This window comes from Acomys minous (assembly GCF_964271855.1).
Source record: "Acomys minous genome assembly, chromosome: 6".
NCBI lineage: Eukaryota > Metazoa > Chordata > Mammalia > Rodentia > Muridae > Acomys > Acomys minous.
In genome coordinates, this window is record NC_140487.1 from 72,198,356 (window position 1) to 72,218,902 (window position 20,547).

A 20,547-nucleotide genomic window follows, 5' to 3' on the forward strand; every position below is an offset into this window, starting at 1 on the left:
TCGGTTTTACCTTAAAATAAGGGTGTGTTTAGAGTTTACTTTTTAGATACTTAAGTTAATATTTTTAAATTCATGTGTTGTTTTACACCCAGATTCCAACCATTAAGCATGTATTTTATATATGTATCAATATTCCAAATATTGAAATCATTTTTAAAGGGACTGTTAACAAATCTAGTCACCCGTAACTAGACCATGACTGACTTTTCCACAGGGGAAGAAGAGGTGAAGGTTTCGACCATGCCACTGTCAGCCTCTTCCCATTCATTACAACAAGGACAGCAGCCTACAAGTCTCCACACTACTGTGGCCTGACAACAGAACTGAAAGGAAAGGAGAGGATTAGACTCGGGGTGCTTGCATGGGCAACTGGATTTTTGCATGGTTCCTTTCTGACTTTGCATTTAATGTATACACTCAAAAGAGCCAATATAAACGTTCCTCATGCCTACAACTAGCGTGTACCTCATAGTTGCTAAAGTATTTCTTTATTGGGCCTTTAACATAATTTATTAGCATAATAATTTTGGCATTGTTTCTCATGAGTGATACCATTTTTAACTCATACAAATAAACTTAGAATACTAATTAAGATCCCAGAGGAGATTAGCTAGACCTGTTCTTATTTTGACCTATTATTGGAAATATGCAAAAGTAATGGTAGTTCTTTGTTTTTTGGTTTGTGAAAAAACTGGTAATATTCTACTCCTGAAATTTTTGAAGCATTAAGATAATGTCTGTTGCATTCTTGGAATTCTTGAAAGAAAGAATACATATAAAACAAAATTGGTGGTGTCATTTAATGCTCAGAAAGATGTTGTCAGCTGTTGTTTTTAGTTGCCTAGATTTATATCATATATTATGCATTACATGTATACAAACTGTTTTGTTCTTTCTCATTTGCACATTTGCACTTTTCTTTTTGAATGGTTGTTAATTATACATAGATGGTTAAAAGGTAATTATTATGGCCTAAATGCAATATAATCTCTTTTCTAATGCACTGCCTAGTATACCAGGAAATGCCTCAAAAACAGAATTTCAACTTGTAGTTGACTTATTAGAAACTTGAACATGGGGTAAACATTGTGTGTAAGTAGTAGCCATAGTAGTGTCACATTTTTATTAAGCAAACAATAGTTCAGTGGGATCTGTTTGGAAGTTTCATTGTTAAATAATTGACATGTGATAAAAGTACCTGGCCAGGATAAGACTTACAGCGGAGAGGGCCCCTGGGTGTCCTGTGCCTGAGGCTGTAGGAGCTGTAATGGATACTTAGGTAACCACAGAAGAGTGGAGTGCTTTATAGGGCATAATGTAAACTGATGCTTTTGATAATGCAAAACTTCCTGAATAAACTGAACTTAGTTATGAGTAGTGGACAAAAGTTGATTTTAAAAAACATCACCTTAATTTGTCTAAAAGCATGTGGGGAGAAAGAGAAAGCCAGACTTCTTGAGATTTAAAAAAAATTTTTAAAGTATGCCTTAATTTGTTTAAAACAATGTGAAAGGGTACTGTGAATACCAAAAAAAAAAAAAAAAAGAAAAAAAAAAGAAAACTTAATATTATGTTAAATCTTAAGTTAACATGATCTTAATAGTAAACCATCTTATTTGAAGATGATGCTAATGTTATATAGCATTGGCATTTCTGGGTTACTTTTGAATACAAAATATGGTAATTTCCTGTTACATATAACAAAATAAATGGCTTCATTCTGAGGTATAGTGGAATAAAGTGGAAATTTATTCTTAGATTTTTTTTTTTATCTGGTTGAGGTCACAGAATTGACCAATTTTTTACCCATATAAGTTATGTTTTTAGAGTTCAGCATAAATATCAATCTATAGCTTGCACTTAAAAGTAAATTTACAGCAACATTATAAGAAAGCCACTGTCTTAGAAAATACCAGAACAATACTGTATACTTATTAAACTTCAGCTGTTAGTCATAGCTTGCTTCAGTTACGGTTTGCATTTGACTAAGATTTTGCTATCTGTGGGGCTAGGGCTTCCGGCCTTTGTTACTGGAAATCTGGCTTCTTGTAATGGTGCTTACTAGATCTTAGCTTTCAAGTGAGTCTTTCATTGGCTCCCTTTTCTTACACGGTCACAGAGGGTGATTGGCTCCTGTGCTATGAGGGATGCTGCTGAGCGAAGCTTCTGTCCTTATCTTTCTCTGTTCTCTTTCTTTCATGATTTTACAGAAAGGTTGTCCGAAGTTTTCTCAAACTTGCCCATAGTCCCCGTAAGAGCCCCAAGGCCGTCGTCTCCCTGCTGACCCTGCCCTCCTCTACTGCTGACATGCCATGAATTGGGGAAGTGCTTCTTAGGCAGTTAGAACTCAGCATTACAACTTTTATGTAGAATGGCTAAAAACTTACTTTTAAATTATGTTTTGTTTGTTTATAATTTCTAGACCCATAAGGCCTCCCCCTTTTGCTTAATACTGTTTTTAAAAGCCATATTTTACACTAAAGCACAGAAGAAATTGTGCAGTACACAAAAGTGCCATTTTATGTGGTGGGCAAATTTATCTAAAATGGTAGAAAGAATGAGACATTCTAAGAAACTCAGGTTTGTCAGTACATTCTTGAATGTGAATCTTACCACTGGGATACTTCTTAATATATATTGCACTTTTTAAACCATTATAGAAGTGACAATTTTCCTTAACACAGGGATTTTTAACCTGGAGTCCCAAGCTCTTGAAAGGTATATATGAAATGGGGTGTGTGTGTGTGTGTGTGTGTGTGTGTGTGTGTGTGTGTGTGTGTGTGTTGGTTGGTGGTGGTTGTTGTTGTTTTTCTAAGGAAGATCCGTAGTTTCTAGATTGATAAAGAGTTTGGTGACATTCTCCCTTTCCAAAAGGTTTCAAATGGCTAAGAAATAAATGACTGCCTTGAAATGCCTTTAGCCCCTAAAGGAAATAGATTCCTGCTCTGACTGACTCTTACTTCTGAGATGTGAAATGCCCTTTTATTTTCTCAACAATCCCAATAGAAAATGTTTTGATAAATAATAGTTTTCTTTTCATTCTAATTTTGTTCTCTTTTGGTGGTACTTTGGTACATTCTCCCTTTTATTTCAGCAATACATGAATTTAAATATTATTGTTCTATAAAGTGACTGGAGCTAGATCTGGAAGGATGCAAGATTGAATAAAACATACAGATACCAGTTGTTATCATGTCAACCTCTTATACTCTTACCACAGTAGCCACAGAGTCCTAGGCTCACCCCTTAATCCTCTCAGCAGCTGCTCTGACAGGGCCAACAGAGGGTGCCACACACTGATGCCTCAGTTCTAAAATCTAAGAAAAGAATGCCATTCTCTGTTATACATGTATATGCGCATGTCTCAGGATCTTAGAGACTGAGTTATTTCACTGTGTGTTTCTTCAAAGTAAACAACTTCAGTGTATGTTTGTCTGTGCATACTTGTACTGACATAGTTTATTTGTATGTTGTTCCAAGTACCTTCAAAACAGCCAGAACTTTCTTCTGCTCTGACACAGGTTCATAGGTTCAGAGACAAATTGTTGCAAAAAGACTTGAGAAAGAAGAACATTATAGGAGCTTCTGAATCCCATGAAACTGGGCACTGCTATGTCCTCTGTGTAGGTGGGGCGGGGGGGGGAGGGGTTTGGAAGCTTCATCTGTTCTGAATCCCATGAAACTGAGCACTGCTGTCCTCTGTGTGTGTGGCGGGGGTGGGGGGGGAAGGGGGGGACTTCATCTGGTGTTGGTTTGTAAGGTTTTAGATGTTTTTTTCTTTTTTGATCGTGAAGCTTTCTCAAATTTGTTTAATTGGTTTAACAAATGAAAACATAGTAGCCTTTTCTTTTTAATTGAAATAATAATCTGTATTCTATGCAATAGCCAAAGCCAGATATCTGATGGTAAGCCAGTACATCTGCTCTTAGAGCTGTCTCTCTTCCCCTTGCTGAATGCCTCCTCAGGTTGGGTAAGTGCTGCAGTGTATGCAAGCATTCACACATGCATGTTTACTGAGCAAGCCAGGCATTGTGCTGATTTCAAAACAAAACAGCAGGAGTTAGAAAAGGAGCTTGTCTTATAAAAAGTGGGATGTTGTTGCTTCTGAAGAGGAAAAGGGAAAGATGGCCCAATAAAGGAGAGCTCAGCCACTGACCAGAGGGACTGGAACGCAGATGTGCCAGACGGTGTGGGTCCAAATAAGCTAAAGCCTTGAGAGTGAAGGAGCAAAGCGTAGTCTCTGTGGTGAGGCGGATGCTGAAGGGTCTTGACATGGTGTGACACTATTGCAGCATTTTAAGAGGAATAATTTGGTAAGGTATTTCGTTGCAATTAGGACAAATTAAAATCCAGTATCAGGATGCCATTGTTGGCCAGTGCAGAAAAATGGCTTAGACTAGACTAGATTTGGTTACATATCTAGTGACCTTTTAAAACCAAAATTACATAAAATAGTTCAAAATAGAAGCTAGATTAAAAAAACAAAAAACAAAAAACCAGGATCTCATTGTCATTCATTGGACACTAGCCTGTTCTTTTATATGAAATCTAAAATCACTGACTCAACTTCCACATCACTTACAACACAGGTTAATAGAAAATACCTTACTGATCTCTTTACATCATCATCATCATCATTCCAGCTGGACTCAAACTCACTATATTGCTGAGGATGACTTTGTATTTCTAATCCTTCTGCCTTCACCTTCTCAGTTGATTATAGTCATGTTTCACCATGCCCACTTTTACATAGTGTCAAACATTGAACCCAGGGTTTCGTGCTTTGCCAGCTGAGGCTTAATAACTCTTGCTTCCATTTTTTAAAAGACAGGGTCATATGTATCCCAGGCTGGCCTCAAATTCACTACCCCCTGTCTATCTCAGCCTCTGGAGTGCAGGGTTTGCAGGTCTGCCTCATGACAATAAAATGAGGGGAAAAATTGCAAGATGAGGTTTCCTTTAGAGATTTGGGATATATTTATTAAAGAATCGTGTAAAAATAGGATTCTGTTACAAATTTTCACATAGTTCTAGTATATGTGCTTTTAAAATGATCTTTGGTTTAACTTAAAGTTCAGGTGTGGAAAAAACAAACAAGAGAGTGACTATCCAGGTGTGGTACCACACACTTTTAAACCCAATGCAGAAGCTGGTGGATCCCTGTGATATCAAGGCCAGTCTGGTCCACAGCGTGAGTTCCAGGACAGTCAGGACTACATAATCTTGTAGTCAAGAAGAGGTCAGTAAGGCATTTCCTGCAAGCCTATGGTATAAGGCTTTGGGAGGGAATTCAGTGACTTTAGATTTCATGGCAAAGAACAGGATAGTGTTCAATGGATGACAGGTGAGATTATGGTCAGTGTGATGACCTCAGTGCTAACTAATGAAGGAGAAGCAGGAAAAAGTAGTAGATTCTATGCTTGTAGAACAGTTTGCTTTTGTAACCCTGTATGGTCTCTATCCTGTTTTCCTCTTATTCTTTTTTGAGAGTATGGAGTTGATCTGACTTGTAGAGAGCATCGTATTGCCTGTAGAATCTCAAGTTTGGTTTCCTATAAGTTGAAATGATCCAAAGGCAAACTTCCTGAAAGAGTGGTAGAACATAAAGGGGAGTGCTGGGACGGGGGACGGGCTGGGAAAAGCAATGGTGAGATGAGTCAGGCTGAGAAATCGCAGAATGTGCAAAGAAACTGTAATATTGGGATCTGAGAGCATTAGGATAGGGCAGGTGTGGGGTATGGTGACTCTGTTACCGAGCCCAGAGGTAAACCAGAATCTCCAATATGAGAAGCAAACCAGAAAGCCCCAGCATAGGTTTTTTCACTTACAAAGGCAAATACTAAACGCAGTTGCATCAGGTCATTCTACTTAGCAAGTTAGGAGCACGTCAGAGGAGTCAAGAGAACAATGTCACCAAAGAAGACAATAAAAATATTTTAGTAATTTTCCTCCAATAAGATTATACTGTATGAACAAATAAAATCTACAAATTTGGAGGCTAATATTCTTTTGGTCCTTATATTTTGTATACTTAGGTTGGTAATCTTTACTAAAGGTACTTAAGTGTACTAGAGCAGACTGAAGGGGTGTGTGTGTGTGTGTGTGTGTGTGTGTGTGTGTGTGTGTGTGTGTGTGTATTCATCTAATTACCAGCAAATATCCTAGTTCGGAAGCAGCCCTAGTTTTCTGGAATGAGTGTCTTTTAAGATAACTGGATTTGCTTCCATATATGTAGAATGAGACATCAGCTGGGACACATTGCTCAACAATACTACATTTGTGAAATGTACATGCTGATTGAGAAAACACTGCTCTTCGATCTCTTTACTGGCCTGTGATTTGCTTCTAGGAGAATTAAGATTACTATCTGTTTTAGTTTCATTTCTGTTGCTCCAATAAAATACCTTGACAGAGGCAACTTAGGAAATGGGGAGTTTGCTCACATTTCCAAGTTAAAGCTCATCGCTCAGGCGAGTTATAGTGCAGGAGCTTGCAACTGTTGTCACACTTCATCATAGTCAGGACATTAAACCCAGCCAGTGTGCTCCACTTTTATACACTCAGTATATAAATTCAAGGAATGGCACTACCTACTTTTAGACTAGATCTCCCCCATCAGTTAATGTGATCCAAAAAAAATCCCCCACTGGTGTGGCCCCAGGCCACAGTGGTCTAGACTCACTGAGCCTCCTCCCCGTGTGACTTTAGATTTCCTCAAGTGGCAAAACCAACCATCACACCAGTTTTCATTGCTAGGTATAAGGTATAATATACTTTATACCTATTAGGTACCTAGAGCTAAGATGAGCCTAAGCAATTTAAGCCACTTGAAGGCTTGACTCAGGTACCCAGAGCGTCTATAAGATAGTATGAAGGGTTGACTTCAAGAGCCCATCCATTCTTTTTAGCTTCCTATTGACCCCTCTTCCTAGACAACTATTGATTTAACTCATCGCCATTTCACACAGTTTGGATTATTCTAAAGATTCCCAGAAGTTCCCGACTGACCGTAGAACAGTGTTGCTATGCTGCTTTAAGCAGACCCACGGTTGGGCTGTTACCCCACAAACTCGCTCCCACTGTATACTTTATAAAGCTTTTAAAGTACTCATGCTTTTCTTTTTCTAGATGTGAAATTCATATACAGAAGAACTAACTATTTACATATCTACAGGACACTGGCCCAATACTGCTCTTTAATTAACTCATTGTTAGTGAGCATTCTGGCCTCTTTGTTGTTGGGACAATATGCTAATGGCTATGTATAGATTCAGTATTTCGCCAAGTAAGCTAAAAGGTAAATAAATATCAAACTTTAAGACACGTCTCTTCACAGTGGTACCACTTCAACTTAAGCTTGCTTTGAAAGTTTTCATCCCCACCCTCAACTCCCTTCCTCAGTAAAACAAGCCCAATGCTAAGGGCTAGAGATCTTTGATTTCTTCTAGGAACATCTGCCTGCACAGTCTTGAAATTTTGACAGCAATCTTACTGTCTTGAGGATGCTTACTTAGCATCATGCATGAAAGGCTTTACTTAGCCAGGGTGTGCTATATACTGTTTGATCCTTGTGTGTGTGTGTGTGTGCACGAGGCTTGTGAGAGTAGTGCCTGTGTGCATGTGCAGGTTCTATGTAAATCCTTTACCTGATGGCTATATTCTTGTGCTGTTTTCTATGACTTCTCATGGATTTGTTCCTGATGTGTCTCACTTCACTAATATATTTGGGATTAATCTGTCTTTTAAAAATATTTTGTCTTTTGCCTGTAATCCTACCACTCAGAAAGGCAGAGGCAGATGGATCACTGTGAGTTTGAGACCAGCCTGGTCTACAAAGTGAGTCCAGTACAGCCAAGGCTACACAGAGAAATCCTGTCTTGAACCCCCCAACACACACACACAAACAAATAATATATATGTATATATATACACACACATATACATATATATGTATATATATTGTCTTTTTCTTTTTATAAAGTATTTTTTAATATTGTTTAAATGCAGTGAGGTTGTAGAACTTGTTCCCAGCTCATCCTGATCACAGTCTTTCTGTTTTTGCTTTTTTGAAGTAAAGATTTTTATAACCTTTTCTTATCAAAATTTATTACTAAATAAGACCGTCCTATGTCACTCTTTAGAAAAACCTTTGAAAAAAAATTTTTGAAGATTTCTATTACAAGCACAAGTTCTAATAGATACCATAATCTTTAGCAATCTTCCTTATAAGGATTGAATACTAATCTAGTCTCAGAAGAATTGTTTGTTTTTGCTTTTTGTTATTGTTTTGGTTTTGTTTGATTGTTTGTTTTTGGTAGTCACAGTCAAACACCAATTTAGAGTGCCTTTAGTCCTGTCTGTATTTTCTTTTATATACACAACTCACTGGAGAAAAGAACATTAAGATTCTGAGTTTTCTTTCATACATACGACTCACTGGAAAAAAAACTTAAAGATTCTGGACGTGTTTCCTCACTAAATGTCGTGTCTTAATGTTTAACTGTTCTAGAAGTTTTCTCAAGTCAAGGGCTTTCAGCTGAAAATAAAGAAGGCTTTCAAAATGTCCATGGCCCAGCAGTACAGGCTGTCGAGCAAAGTGTGGCCCAGTTACCTTGGAGGAACTTGAAGACGTGGGGGGAAAGCTACAGCCTTTCAAGGGTTCTTCATGTAAACTTCATTATATAATCACCTATGTCAAAATGAAAATAAAGATTAAAAAGTTGTGGAATTTAATTTACACAGGACTCTTCTTCAGTACCAAAGAGCACTTAGGACCAGCACGCATTACCACTAGACTGCTGATCTCTGTGCCTATGAAACAATCAAGCAAAGCCCCCAACGCCTGTGTGGTGATGGCGCTAAGGTACATCGCAGCAGTACTAAAGGCCTGCTCTCACTTTCAGCTTTGAAGATGCCAGACCCTGTGCCACACCTTGTGGACTGAGAGCTGCTTTGCTGGGTTTTTCAGTGAAGGACATTGTTGCTATTAGCATACTGACACAGGAAAAACTGCACAAGGTTTCATAGATGGCAATACCATCAGCATCTCCAAAGGAAAAAAGTCAAGGAAGCTGCCTCCAGTCAACTGTAACAGCGTGCTGCTATTTCCTGATAAGGCAAATGACTTGACTCCGTATTTACATTGCTGTTGGTCTCAGAACAGAACTAAGGGGTCTGAAACGTCACTGCAATTGCTTGACACCTCAGCACATTACATGTAGCCTTTGGCTAGAAGTTTGGATCCACAAAGCTGTGTGGGTTATTTTTTATTTTTGTTTTTGTTTTGTTTTCTTGTTTTCATTTTTTCTCTCTCTTTGTTACACCTCTAAGCTGACTACCCAGCTAAATAAAGGTAAACCAGGCCCTGGGTTGTAAAGTCATCAGCCAAGTAGGAACATACTGTGTTCACCTTAAGCTGAGTGTTAGTTGCATGCTATTGGTCCACTTGTGTGTTTGCTATTAAAATAATAGTTTTTATTTTAAAATCCATAATTATTGTACTTGTGCAAGGCCCTATGTTTGATCTCTAGTGCCCCCTGCCCCCCAAATAAGGAAAAGCAACCTCACAGTGATTATGGATCAATGCTTTATCCTCCTTACTACTACTACTACTTTTTTTTTTTTTTTTCCCGAGACAGGGTTTCTCTGTGTAGTCTTGGCTGTCCTGGACTCGCTTTGTAGACCAGGCTGGCCTCGAACTCACAGTGATCCTCCTGCCTCTGCCTCCAAGGCGTGTGCTACCAAGCCCGGCCGTCTTCCATACTTCTTAATGCTCATTAAGGAAAGATTGTCTGTCAGGGTTATTTCCTAACCCCTTTTAAATTGTTCACTTATAAACCTGTGATCTTTACGTGCTCAAAGTCAGACCTGCCAGATACTCTGAAAACCTGGCATGTCAAATTTTGTCCTCCTTTTACTGTTTTGAGAGAGGTTTACACTTTTTTAAGCCCTGGCTGGCCTGGAATTTGCTCTGTAGACCAGGCTGGCCTCAAACTCAGAGAGATCCACCTGCCTCTGCCTCTCAGAGCGCTGGGATTATAGGCATGCGCCAGTACTCCTGGCTTTGGTCTATTTTTAAATTTACTTAAATTTATTTATTAAAATAAATATGGGTTTAAATAATCCCTAAATATACTGCTTAGGTTATAACAATTCCAGATTTTAATTTTTAAACACTTATATACTATTCTGACGTCTTGTGCTCTCATCTTTATTTTTTCCTTTCTTTGGACAAAGAATCATTTCTTGTTCCATATAATTTACTGCAATTAGTAGGAAAAGTCACAACTAGCTCTTCTTAACTTATTTATATTTTATTTTGAGACAGAGGCTGACTTTAAATTCACTATTCAGCAAGAAGACCTTGAACTTATTCATCATTTGAATGTTGGGATTACAGGCATGTGCTAACGTGTCTGCTTTTATATAGTCTGGGACTCAACCCAGGGCCTTGCGTGTGCTAGGCAAGCGCTCTATCAACTGAGCTACACCCCAGTGCCATAACTCGGCCCTAGTGTTCGCCCTTGGTGTACTTTCTCCACTGGAGCCGATAGTCTAGGCTTTTCCTGTTAGAAGAGAGAATGGTGCCCGTAAGAACTGCTAGTGTCACTCAGTAAACACCGTTAGCCGGAACCGTCCTGCACCTAGTGTATTTCCAGAATGCATTTTTATTTTTTAAGTGTTCGTATTCTTTTCTTCCTTTATCTTTTGAATTAAAACAACATATTTGAACAGAAGGCATAGTCTAGGTTTGGGAATTGACTAAAGAGCAGACACTGAATTGTTAAGTGTTGAACCAACAGACTCTTGACATTGGAAGGTTTTGGTATTCAGTTAAGACAAGTTTTTAAGGTATTCTTTAAAAATCTTGTAATACTTACAATTTTTTCCACTAAAACATTAGTTCTAATTCAGTGTGAAGCTCCAGAATATCTGAAATAAAAATTGCAGTTTCTGTCTTATATTTAAAATGCATTCATCTAATCTTCCTTCCCTCTTTCCTTCCTGCCTTCTTTTTCAGTGAGCTTGAATATTGACTGAGAATTGGTTCTGTCAAGACCATCTCTGGCAATCTGTTCCAAATTCAACTATAATAAATCATAACTAAGGATGAACACTTACATAAATACATATTTTTAAGTGATTTTAAAATAAAGTCTTTTTAGTGGACTGGTGGTAAGCATAAAAGTCTTTAAATTCATCAGAGTCTTTTGAAATGCTGTCCTGCACAGGATTGCCTTTTGTAGACGGGAGAGGATATGTTCTTATTAGTATGGACTGACTCTGTGTACGGGTATGTGTATGTGTACATGTGTGTGTATGTGTGCGCGTGTATGTGTGAAAGAGAGAGGGAGAGAGAGAGAGAGAGAGATCAATTTAATACTTAAAAATGTATGGCACACCAGGTCATTGTCTGTCTGTTGAAGAATTTCCATGTTCTTTACATTGAAACATCACTTAAAAATTAGAAGCAGAAAAGGTTTCATTTTACCCTAGTAAATAAATAAGAGGAAGGAAAAGCAAAACAATCTGTTTGCATAGAGCCACTTTAGTTTCACAGCTGAACCGGAAAATGTCTGTGTCCTCCATGCCCCTAGACATGCACGGCCTCCTCCGTTGTCAGCATCTTCCAGCTGATGAACCTGCACTGGTACAGCACTGTCACCCAGAGCCCATAGTTTATATGAGACCTGCTCACTTGTGCCGCTGTGCACTGTACAGAATTAAGACAACTGTGAATGCCATACGCCCACCATGGTTGTAGTGACCTCTGTACTCTTCATACATCCCTCCCCTCAAAACTACTGGTCTGTGTCCTTTCCTGCAGCTTCTCCTGTTCTGGTTTTGTCTTTGGAATAACTTTCAACTTGTCTTCTTTCACTTCTTTCCTCTAGGCTTTTCCCTCTTATAACACACATTGCACATAATTAGTGAAATTTCAATATATACATGTTTATTTCAGAAAATGAGCCTTTGATATAGTAGCCAATCTCAAACCTTAAGAAATGTCTCTTGGTTTGCAAAACTTTACAGTGAGAAACTTGTGGGGTGTGCGAGTGGTCTGTTAAACTACATCTGGAGGTGTGTGTGTCACTTGTTGTACCACAACTATGCCCATTGCATGCTGTTTTACTATAAAGTAATGACCATGTTCTGAGGTGGGGTTTTTTTTTTTAATGAAATTACAATAAAGTAAACCATTTTAATGCCTAGAAATACTTAAAGCATGCAGTTCATAACAAGTTTTGAATTTGCCAGTTAAAATAATGTTCTGGAAAAATGAATAACTTTAGTTGTTTCATTTGAGATTTTTGTGAATTTATGAGCCCTTAAGATAACCTTATATGCACGCTTGTAGGAGGCGCTTTAGAATCAGATGAGACTGACTCATCTTCACTGTTGTAATAAAAGTGAGCTGCGCACTCAAAATGCAATAAAGGCATAGCTTTAGTGGCTTTACTTGTAGATCGTTGGAAAATCTCTTTAATTATACAAATTATGAACATCAGAAGTCTTAGAAAACTTAATAGACATAAAACCATTGGGAATTGCTGCAAAGTCAGCAAAAATATTTAATCTGAATGCAAAACTGAAGAGAAATGTGTACCCCAAATAAAAAAAATGCTTTATTGACACGGAACAATCAAAAGCTGTTGCTGACTTTATTGGGAATAGCCATGCTTCAGTCATTCAGCTGGGACGTGAAGCTAGCAGAATGGTGTGCCTAGTATGCAGGCGTGGGGACAGGGTGGAGACAGTCCACCTGCACAGTGTGTTTGGGGGTGATGTTGCTTTAGGAACCTCAAAGCGTGGACATACTTTGTGTGAGAGCTTAGCTTTGGAATCATCTAGTCAGAGTGAACTTGAATTGTAACCTACTTTTTCCTTACCTGGTTACGATCTCCCCTGTAACTCCACTGCAGGTTATATCCCTTTTATTCCTTTCCCACACCCTCCCACCACCACCACCACGTACCGTTTTACAGTGCTGCCACTTTCCATCCTATTGCTTATTTGATGTGTACACACACACACACACACACACACACACACACACAATGTTGGTCTTTACTGAGTTGGACACAGTTCCAAAGGCTTCTATAAAATATTTGAACTTTCAGAATCTTTACTGATAAGTTGTTTAAGAACTTTGTCTTACTAGTTAGGAGTTCCTTAGGAAGACTTGTAATTGCAATCCTACCCCTCCCCCCGCCCCCAGTTAAACCAAAATCTTTTTATCTGTTCCTATTGGATGTATGTTGGATCTTTAGTTCAACCATTCACATATTTGATAACCAGTCTCTGTAGCTCTCGGTAATGTATGCCAATGCCTTTCTTAAGGCGATCTTACATCTGATGGCAGTAATTGGCTGGTCGTCAGATAGTAGATTTGCTTTTTCTTTTTTTTTCTTTTTTTTTCCCAACCCCCGCCCCTCCTAGATTTGCTTTTTCATTAAAGCCATTCCTACTGCCAGTACTCGGTCTTACATTTATGCTTTTATAAAAGAATCTTTGAGAAAAAAAGAGGGAACTCAGACTCATTTGTGGCTCAGCTAAGGTTGTGCTGTTTCTCTTAGACATGCATATCTGTTTCCATGGGGTTTTTAGACCTTTTTTTTTTTCTTTAAAGATTTATTTATTTATTGTGTATACAGTGTTCTGCCTGCATGTACACCTACACACCAGAAGAGGACGCCAAATCTCATTACAGATGCTTGTGAGCCACCATGTGGTTGCTGGGAATTGAACTCAGAACCTTTGGAAGAGCAGCCAGTGCTCTTATCCTCTGAGCCATCTCTCCAGCCCCAGATTTTCTTATTAGAGTCTGCTAAGTAAAATCATTATGTCTTTTCCCATGCACATTACTAGATACTTAAAAGTTTCCCCGCTCCTCTGCTCTCCTGATGCTTTCTTTAAAAAACAGGAATGTGTATTTGATATATTTTCTGTTACTGGATTTGATCTAGTTGGAGTGTGTTCTGTCTATATGTCCCCATCTTACAAGTTTGCTGTAAGAAAGGAGGACATAATTATAAGGTGACAGATAAATGCTGTTAATGACTATCTTACTGTGTGGGAAGAATGCAAAGATTTTAAGAAGAGGTATGGTTTTCACTCTTGATTTTGACATCTATACAAGTGGCTTTTTGTTTCCATAGTTTACACTTTTGGACATTTTGTTAAGTATACAGGAAAACGGTGGAGTTAAACCCACCAAGAAGTATGACAGAGGCTGACACGATATCTACAGTTCTGCATAAATTTGTCTAAGCTCATGCTGTCCTCAACCATCTTTACCCCAAAGGAATCATTAGAAACAGCATGGACTGCTGAATTCAAGATGCACTATACTCTGACACGAAAGAGCCGACCCAAACATTTGTTCTTTATGGGAAGTCTTTTTGGCTCTCATTAGTCACTGAATTCTACTCTGGGGATTGATAATGTCAGAGTGATGAAAGACGAGCTAACAGCCTGAGATTCGGGCAGGCAATCTAAGAGGAGTAAGTCACGGCATGGAGGAAGAGCATACTTTCTCCGAAAGCAGTTGTCAGGAGAGCATACCTCCGTGACTGCCTGTTCAATTTCAAAATAAGTTTAACTTGTTGAATATTTTAGTTACAAGGGAACTACAGTTCTTGACAAAATGTTGCCAGTTTCCTAGAGAAACGTCTTGAAAAATAAGCAGTGCAGAGCCATTGTGGGGTTCAGTTGTTGAAGAATTCAGGCGTGCCATTTCCGCAGTCTGCCTGTTGCTCATGTGTGCCTTGTTTCTCAGGTGTGTTATTTCCGCAGTCCGCCTGTTGCTCATGTGTGCCTTGTCTCTCAGGTGTGCCATTTCTACAGTCCGCCTGTTGCTCATGTGTGCCTTGTCTCTCAGGTGTGCCATTTCTACAGTCCGCCTGTTGCTCATGTGTGCCTTGTCTCTCAGGTGTACCATTTCTACAGTCCGCCTGTTGCTCATGTGTGCCTTGTCTCTCAGGTGTGCCATTTCTACAGTCCGCCTGTTGCTCATGTGTGCCTTGTCTCTCAGGTGTGCCATTTCTGCAGTCCGCCTGTTGCTCATGTGTGCCTTGTCTCTCAGGTGTGCCATTTCTGCAGTCCGCCTGTTGCTCATGTGTGCCTTGTCTCTCAGCACTGGCTCTACAGTCGTGTCTGTGAGGACCGGTAGCCTAGGATGCATTCTTCACTGTAGCAGATGCCTTTGACCAGCCTCTGCATCTCCCGCTTCATAGTGCCTAACCTGTGCTTTTGGCTAGGAGAGCCTGCTATTACCAAATAAGATGGATGGGAGTAAACACTGGGATAAGATCTCTGCCTTTTCCTGTGGCTTAATGCTAATAACCTAAGACCGAACAGAGGCTTTTCCTATTTTTTTTTTTCGTTATTTCACACACAGCCTTTTCTTGCCATTAGCATGCATTAGATTATTATGGATTATAATTTTAATCCACAAGAATTACAAGAGTCTTCAATTACAAATATATAACGTATCTATTCCATCTCTGCTAATCTTTCTAAATCTCATCAGCTTTTCCTCATACAACTGACTTCTTAATATGCCATCTCATTTTCATTTCCTTATTAGTATTATTAAACATTTATTGTGCATAGCTAAAATTCTGTAACGTGTGAACCATTGCTCCCACATGGGAATAAACTTCACCCGTCTTTTTTCAGACCTATTTTGGAAAAGTTATTCTTTTTTTTTTTTTTCCTTCTTGTTTTTTTGAGTCAGGGTTTCTCTGTGTAGCCTTGGCTGGCCTAAAACTAGCTCTGTAGACTAGGCTGGCCTCAAACTCAGAGATCCACCTGCTTCTGCCTCCCAGTGCTGGGATCAAAGGCATGTGTGTCCACTGCCTGGCTTGGAAAGTTATTGACCAACCTGGAAGCACACTGTTCCGTGCCATTCATTCTCATGCCTAGTGAGGGTTGGATAGTATTTACCAAACCAGGAAGGAACTCAGAGACCGTTAGGAAACAGCAAATGTGAGAATGGTTACAGTCCACTGTGGCAGTGATAAAATAGCCAAGGTACTTGCCATCTAAGAACTGGCGTTTTGCTCTTCTTTACTAACATCGTAAATCCCAGAGAGCCTGAACTTTTCGGTAGGTAACTGGTTCTCTTGTTGGGCAGAATAGGGTTCCCATCCTTCTTACTGTCTTGGGAAGGACATTCAGGGGCCATTTTATCGGGTTTATTTTCTTGAGCAGGTTCAGGCCTCACAGGTTGTTAGAGTGGTTGACACCCTGCATGGCTGCAGTTTTGTAATCTGTTTAGGGAAACCATGTTCTGGTGAGTGCTCTGGTGGGCTCCATGTCTTGTTGGGTGCATGCCATGTGGTCTGTGTGCCCCCCACGGGGCTTTCCCTAACCTGCTCAGAGCCTATGCTCAGTTTCATGCCCTTCGAAGCGCTTGTCTGGGAGCTTCATGTCTCCTCAGCCTCTGTGGATTTCCTAGACAGATCTGTCTATCTCTCCCTCTCCCTGTCCTCCCTGGCTCTCCCTCTCCTGCCCCTTGCCTCCCCTCCCCTCCCCTCCTTCACTGAGCTCTATGTCATATTTTCTGATGCAGGTTCCTTCCGGTGATTCTGTGATCACTTGTAGCGTGCTGGGTGCTGGGTACCCTGCTGGCCTGAGACCGACTTTGTAGACGAGCTGGCCTCAGCATACTGGTGCTCCATTTGCTTCTTCCCCCTTCCTCGGCTGCTGAGATGACAAGTGCGCACCACCACTGGTGGCTACATCAGTGTTTTCTTCGCTTATGTACAGGGTTACACAGAGTCATCCTTGACAAACCTTCTGCACACCTTCTTGTTCTCAAGATGATCTTATTCTCCTCCTAAGTGGGCTTATAGATCCTTACAGGAACATTCTAGATCAGGAAAATGCACACTCTAAAGCACACCTGCTTATGTGCTTTCGTGACCACCTGCCTATCTCTGTTCTGCACAGGAGGCTCTTCCCTCTTCCCTGATGCTCCTGGCACCAGTGATCCCATCTGTGAATGGCGGGATCACTCACTTCCTTATTTGTACCTCATAGAACCTGTTGGTTTCTACTGCAGTGTTGCACGCTCTGCTTAGGCAACATGTCTGCCTTCTTGTCTGTATGGAACTCACAAATCCTGCCTGAACCAGCACTGGTTGGTAGTGACTTTTACAAAAACGAATCTTTTAAAGTGAAACTGATTTTGGTTACTGATGCTGACATCTTTAAATTATATAAACTTGGGTGAGTTCTTTAAAGGACTGGAGGCTGCTCAGCTTCCTCATTTGTAAAACAAACCTGCTACTTAGCCTCACTAGACTGTTAGCCATGAAGTAATGAGGACACAGAACAGAGTGAGAGAGAGGTCTCTGGAGTAGAAAACTGATAAAATGTTCCTTACAAAGGCTGTGCATGGTGGCAAGTACTTATAGTCCCAGTACTTGGGAGGCAGAGGTGGGCAGCTCTCTATGAGGCTAGTTTGCTCTACATAGTGAATTCTAGGTCAGCCAGGGCTACATAATAAGACCCTGTCTCAAAAAAAAAAAAAGTTACCATTTTCTCTTTAAACAATACTGAGGCATAGGATTTTGTTTACATTGAGGGAAGCTTCTTGGACACCACTCCCCCACACCTCCCATCCCCCACCCCTCTGCCAAATTTACACTTGGCTTCAGAAAGATTTGTTTGTTTTTGGAAAGAGCCATTTGTTAATTGCATGATATACGTTAAAAAAAAAATAGGGTCTTCAAGTCTACACAGCTATCTTGAAATAAGGGGAAAAATTGTAAGACACCAAGATGAGTGTTGCTCACACATCTAGAATGATCTGGGTAAAAAAAAAAAAGCTTTTTAGGAGACTGTGGGAAGTTTAATTGAAGAGTTCTAGGAAAAAATCTAGTCAAGTAGGATGACAGGAAATTCTAAAAAGCGCAAAGCATGTCCAGCTGACCCAGGCTCCCCGTTTATGTGCCATTTGAACTTTTGCATGCTGACATAATAAAAGATTGACTTCTAAATATCCTGACATTTCCCTTAAAACTCTCGCCTAAAATCTGCTTTTCCTTGAGATTTTGTCTTGAGCCCAGGTAACTCAGCTCTGCCATACTGGCCTGTCTTGATTTATAATAAACATAGTCCTAGAAATTTAAGTATAAACCCTTATCATATAAATGGGCTGATTGTATTTCTCTCTGGAAGAATTTTTTGACCACCCCAGGGATATGTTTAATCAATAAGTTACAGTCATTCTGCTGCTATCCTGAAGGACCTCTTGCCCATATACAAAGCTGAAGTTCTAATATGACAATTTTTCTATCGTTTAAAGTTTGGTTTGGCATAGTCATTTATATCTGAGGTACATGATAAAGCTGTTGAAGTTAGGGAATTAGGTTTTGATGCAATAAACATTGATCCCCAAACCGGAGTGAAATGGCACACTGACAACAGCAGGCCAGAGACTGGCCCCACTGAAAATGCAAGATGTAGGGGCCGCGATGAGTACAATTTGGAGGAAAAGAAAATCATTCACATGTGGGTGCTTTGTGGGGTGACCATGGGAATGCTTGAAGAGAAAAGGATGAAATTTCAGGACTGCTCTCTGATTTGGACTCAGCAATGACTTCTCAGATGGGATGTGAAGGCTTCTGGACCCATACTGCAGTCTACATTTGAAACCTAAGGGTTAGGGCCAAATTTGTGATGCAGCTGCTCCCACCGAAGCATAAAAGCTAGGGAACCAGGTGTGTCTGGGAACTTAAAGTGTATCACAGCACCTTAGTTGATAAGGTCAATATGTTTACAGGCAGCCCTGCCAGCACTGATTAAATGAGTGTCCTTTTACCATAAAATACATTCAGTGACTTGGTTTTTCATTATCCCTTGCTCGGTCTTTTCAAGTTGTGCTTGTGGATTGTTTATGGCAGACATGCAAAGCAGGTTGGCCACACAGCACCTCTGTGGGCACGGTGGCTGCTTTGGCTAAGTTCCTAAGAAGAGTCCTGAACACCAGGCCGGTTCCTGGCAAATAGGAAGTCTGCTGCCTTGGCTCACTGGAAAGTGACCAATAGAGAAGCATTTATTGTTAGTCATTTGTTGAGAAATGAATGTGCTTTTTTCCCTTCTCGTCTCTCCTGGATCTAGCCACCACATGGGGAAGGCAGTAGAGACTAAGTATGATACCCATTCAAGGTATATTGACAGATAGCCCTGGTGCCGCCTTCTGCAGCCCAGGCTTCCCTTCAGTAGACCTGCTGGCTTCTTGCAGTAAATTAATTCCTAGTGTGAATCCTTAAAAGATAATTAGTTACATCAGATCCAGTCAGTGGTCCAGTGTTGATAACGTTTGGAGGGAGACTGTATGATTGGAGCCTCAGAAGCAAAGGAGACACCATGTGTTGTCAGTGGTTCTAATGGGTGACTTTGCTCCCACCTCCCTCCTGTGACACTTACAGTGTCTACTGCAGAGTCACTGGATTGTCACAGCTGGAGGGCATGGTGCTGGTGAGCATCCCACACTGTGTAGGACAGCTATCAACAAGGATTGTAGTGTGGTGTCCACAGTGCTGGGCATGGATTAAACCCAATGCCAAGCCAGGGTGTTGTCTCAGTGACAGACACTCGCCTAACACCAGGAATTGACTTACTAGATTCTACAATCGAAACTAATCCAGGTCAAACTGTTTTGATGAGGTTGGGATTAACTGGTTTCCTCTCTTTGCAATAGCACTGAGCTCAGCAGTAGAGAAGGCTGAGAGGTAAACTTTTCTTCTAAGCTCTTTAGAATAGGTTCCCATTTCAAGAGCTAAGCCCTGGGTCCCGTGGTGTGTGATGCCCCTCCCCCACCCATCTCCACAGGAGGCCACACTATTCTCTCCCCCCCCCCCCCCCCTCTCTCTCTCTCTCTCTCTCTCTCTCTCAGGCTCCCCGGACTTTCAGGCACCTGCTTTGTTCTGAGTGTGCGTATGGGGAGATGTTGTTTGTTGTTTTTCAGTAAGGACTGTTAAACATTATAAAGTAGGTAGTTGCTTCCCAAGCTACCTTAAAATCAAATGATATGGGGAAGATTATGGGTTCCCGTTGTGTGGCGTGTTCCACAGATGACTTGTGTTTGACTAACACTATGGCTGGATTGTATTATTTTGCAGTCAGAGGAACAAATAGCCTTTGATTGAAAAGAAAGAAAAAGTAAACTTTATTTATTTGCTTTTCAAAAATAGTCCTTGGTTCATAGCAAAGCCAAGATGTAAGATACAGGGCTCTCCTAGAGCCCCGCTTTGCTGCCTTTTGACTATGTGATGTACCACTTCATAGTACATTTTCCTGACTGTGTTACTCTGTAAGTGGAGGTAAGTGTTTTTCAGTTTCTTGGCAAATGCAAAATAATCGTTAAGAACATACTATGCGTAGGTAGGGGAGAGAGAAGCCAGTCGTTGGCTTGCGCGTCTCAGTGCCCTGGATCACGCAGACAGGGGCATTTGCCATCCGGGAGTCCTGCCCTTGTAGTTAGCTGCACAGCATCACTTTATTTCCAAGGGGTTTTGTTTCCCTTCCATGAAG

At 40.3% G+C, this 20,547-nt stretch overlaps 1 protein-coding gene across 8 annotated transcripts in view; it reads left to right on the top strand.

Moving 5' to 3' along the window:
• Positions 1-20,547, top strand: part of CNOT4 (CCR4-NOT transcription complex subunit 4) — a 108,172-nt gene that overhangs the window by 83,217 nt on the left and 4,408 nt on the right. For 2 of the 8 annotated variants that reach the window (XM_084788106.1, XM_084788107.1), the window contains exon 11: positions 215-1,374. The exons of 5 other annotated variants lie outside the window; for them this stretch is intronic. In XM_084788106.1, coding sequence (XP_084644232.1) covers positions 215-315 — 101 coding nt within the window. In that variant the 3' untranslated portion in view covers positions 316-1,374. Of the gene's footprint in view, positions 1-214; positions 1,375-8,742; positions 12,466-20,547 lie in introns of those variants that run through there. One more of the 8 variants, XM_084788105.1, reaches the window with a different exon arrangement.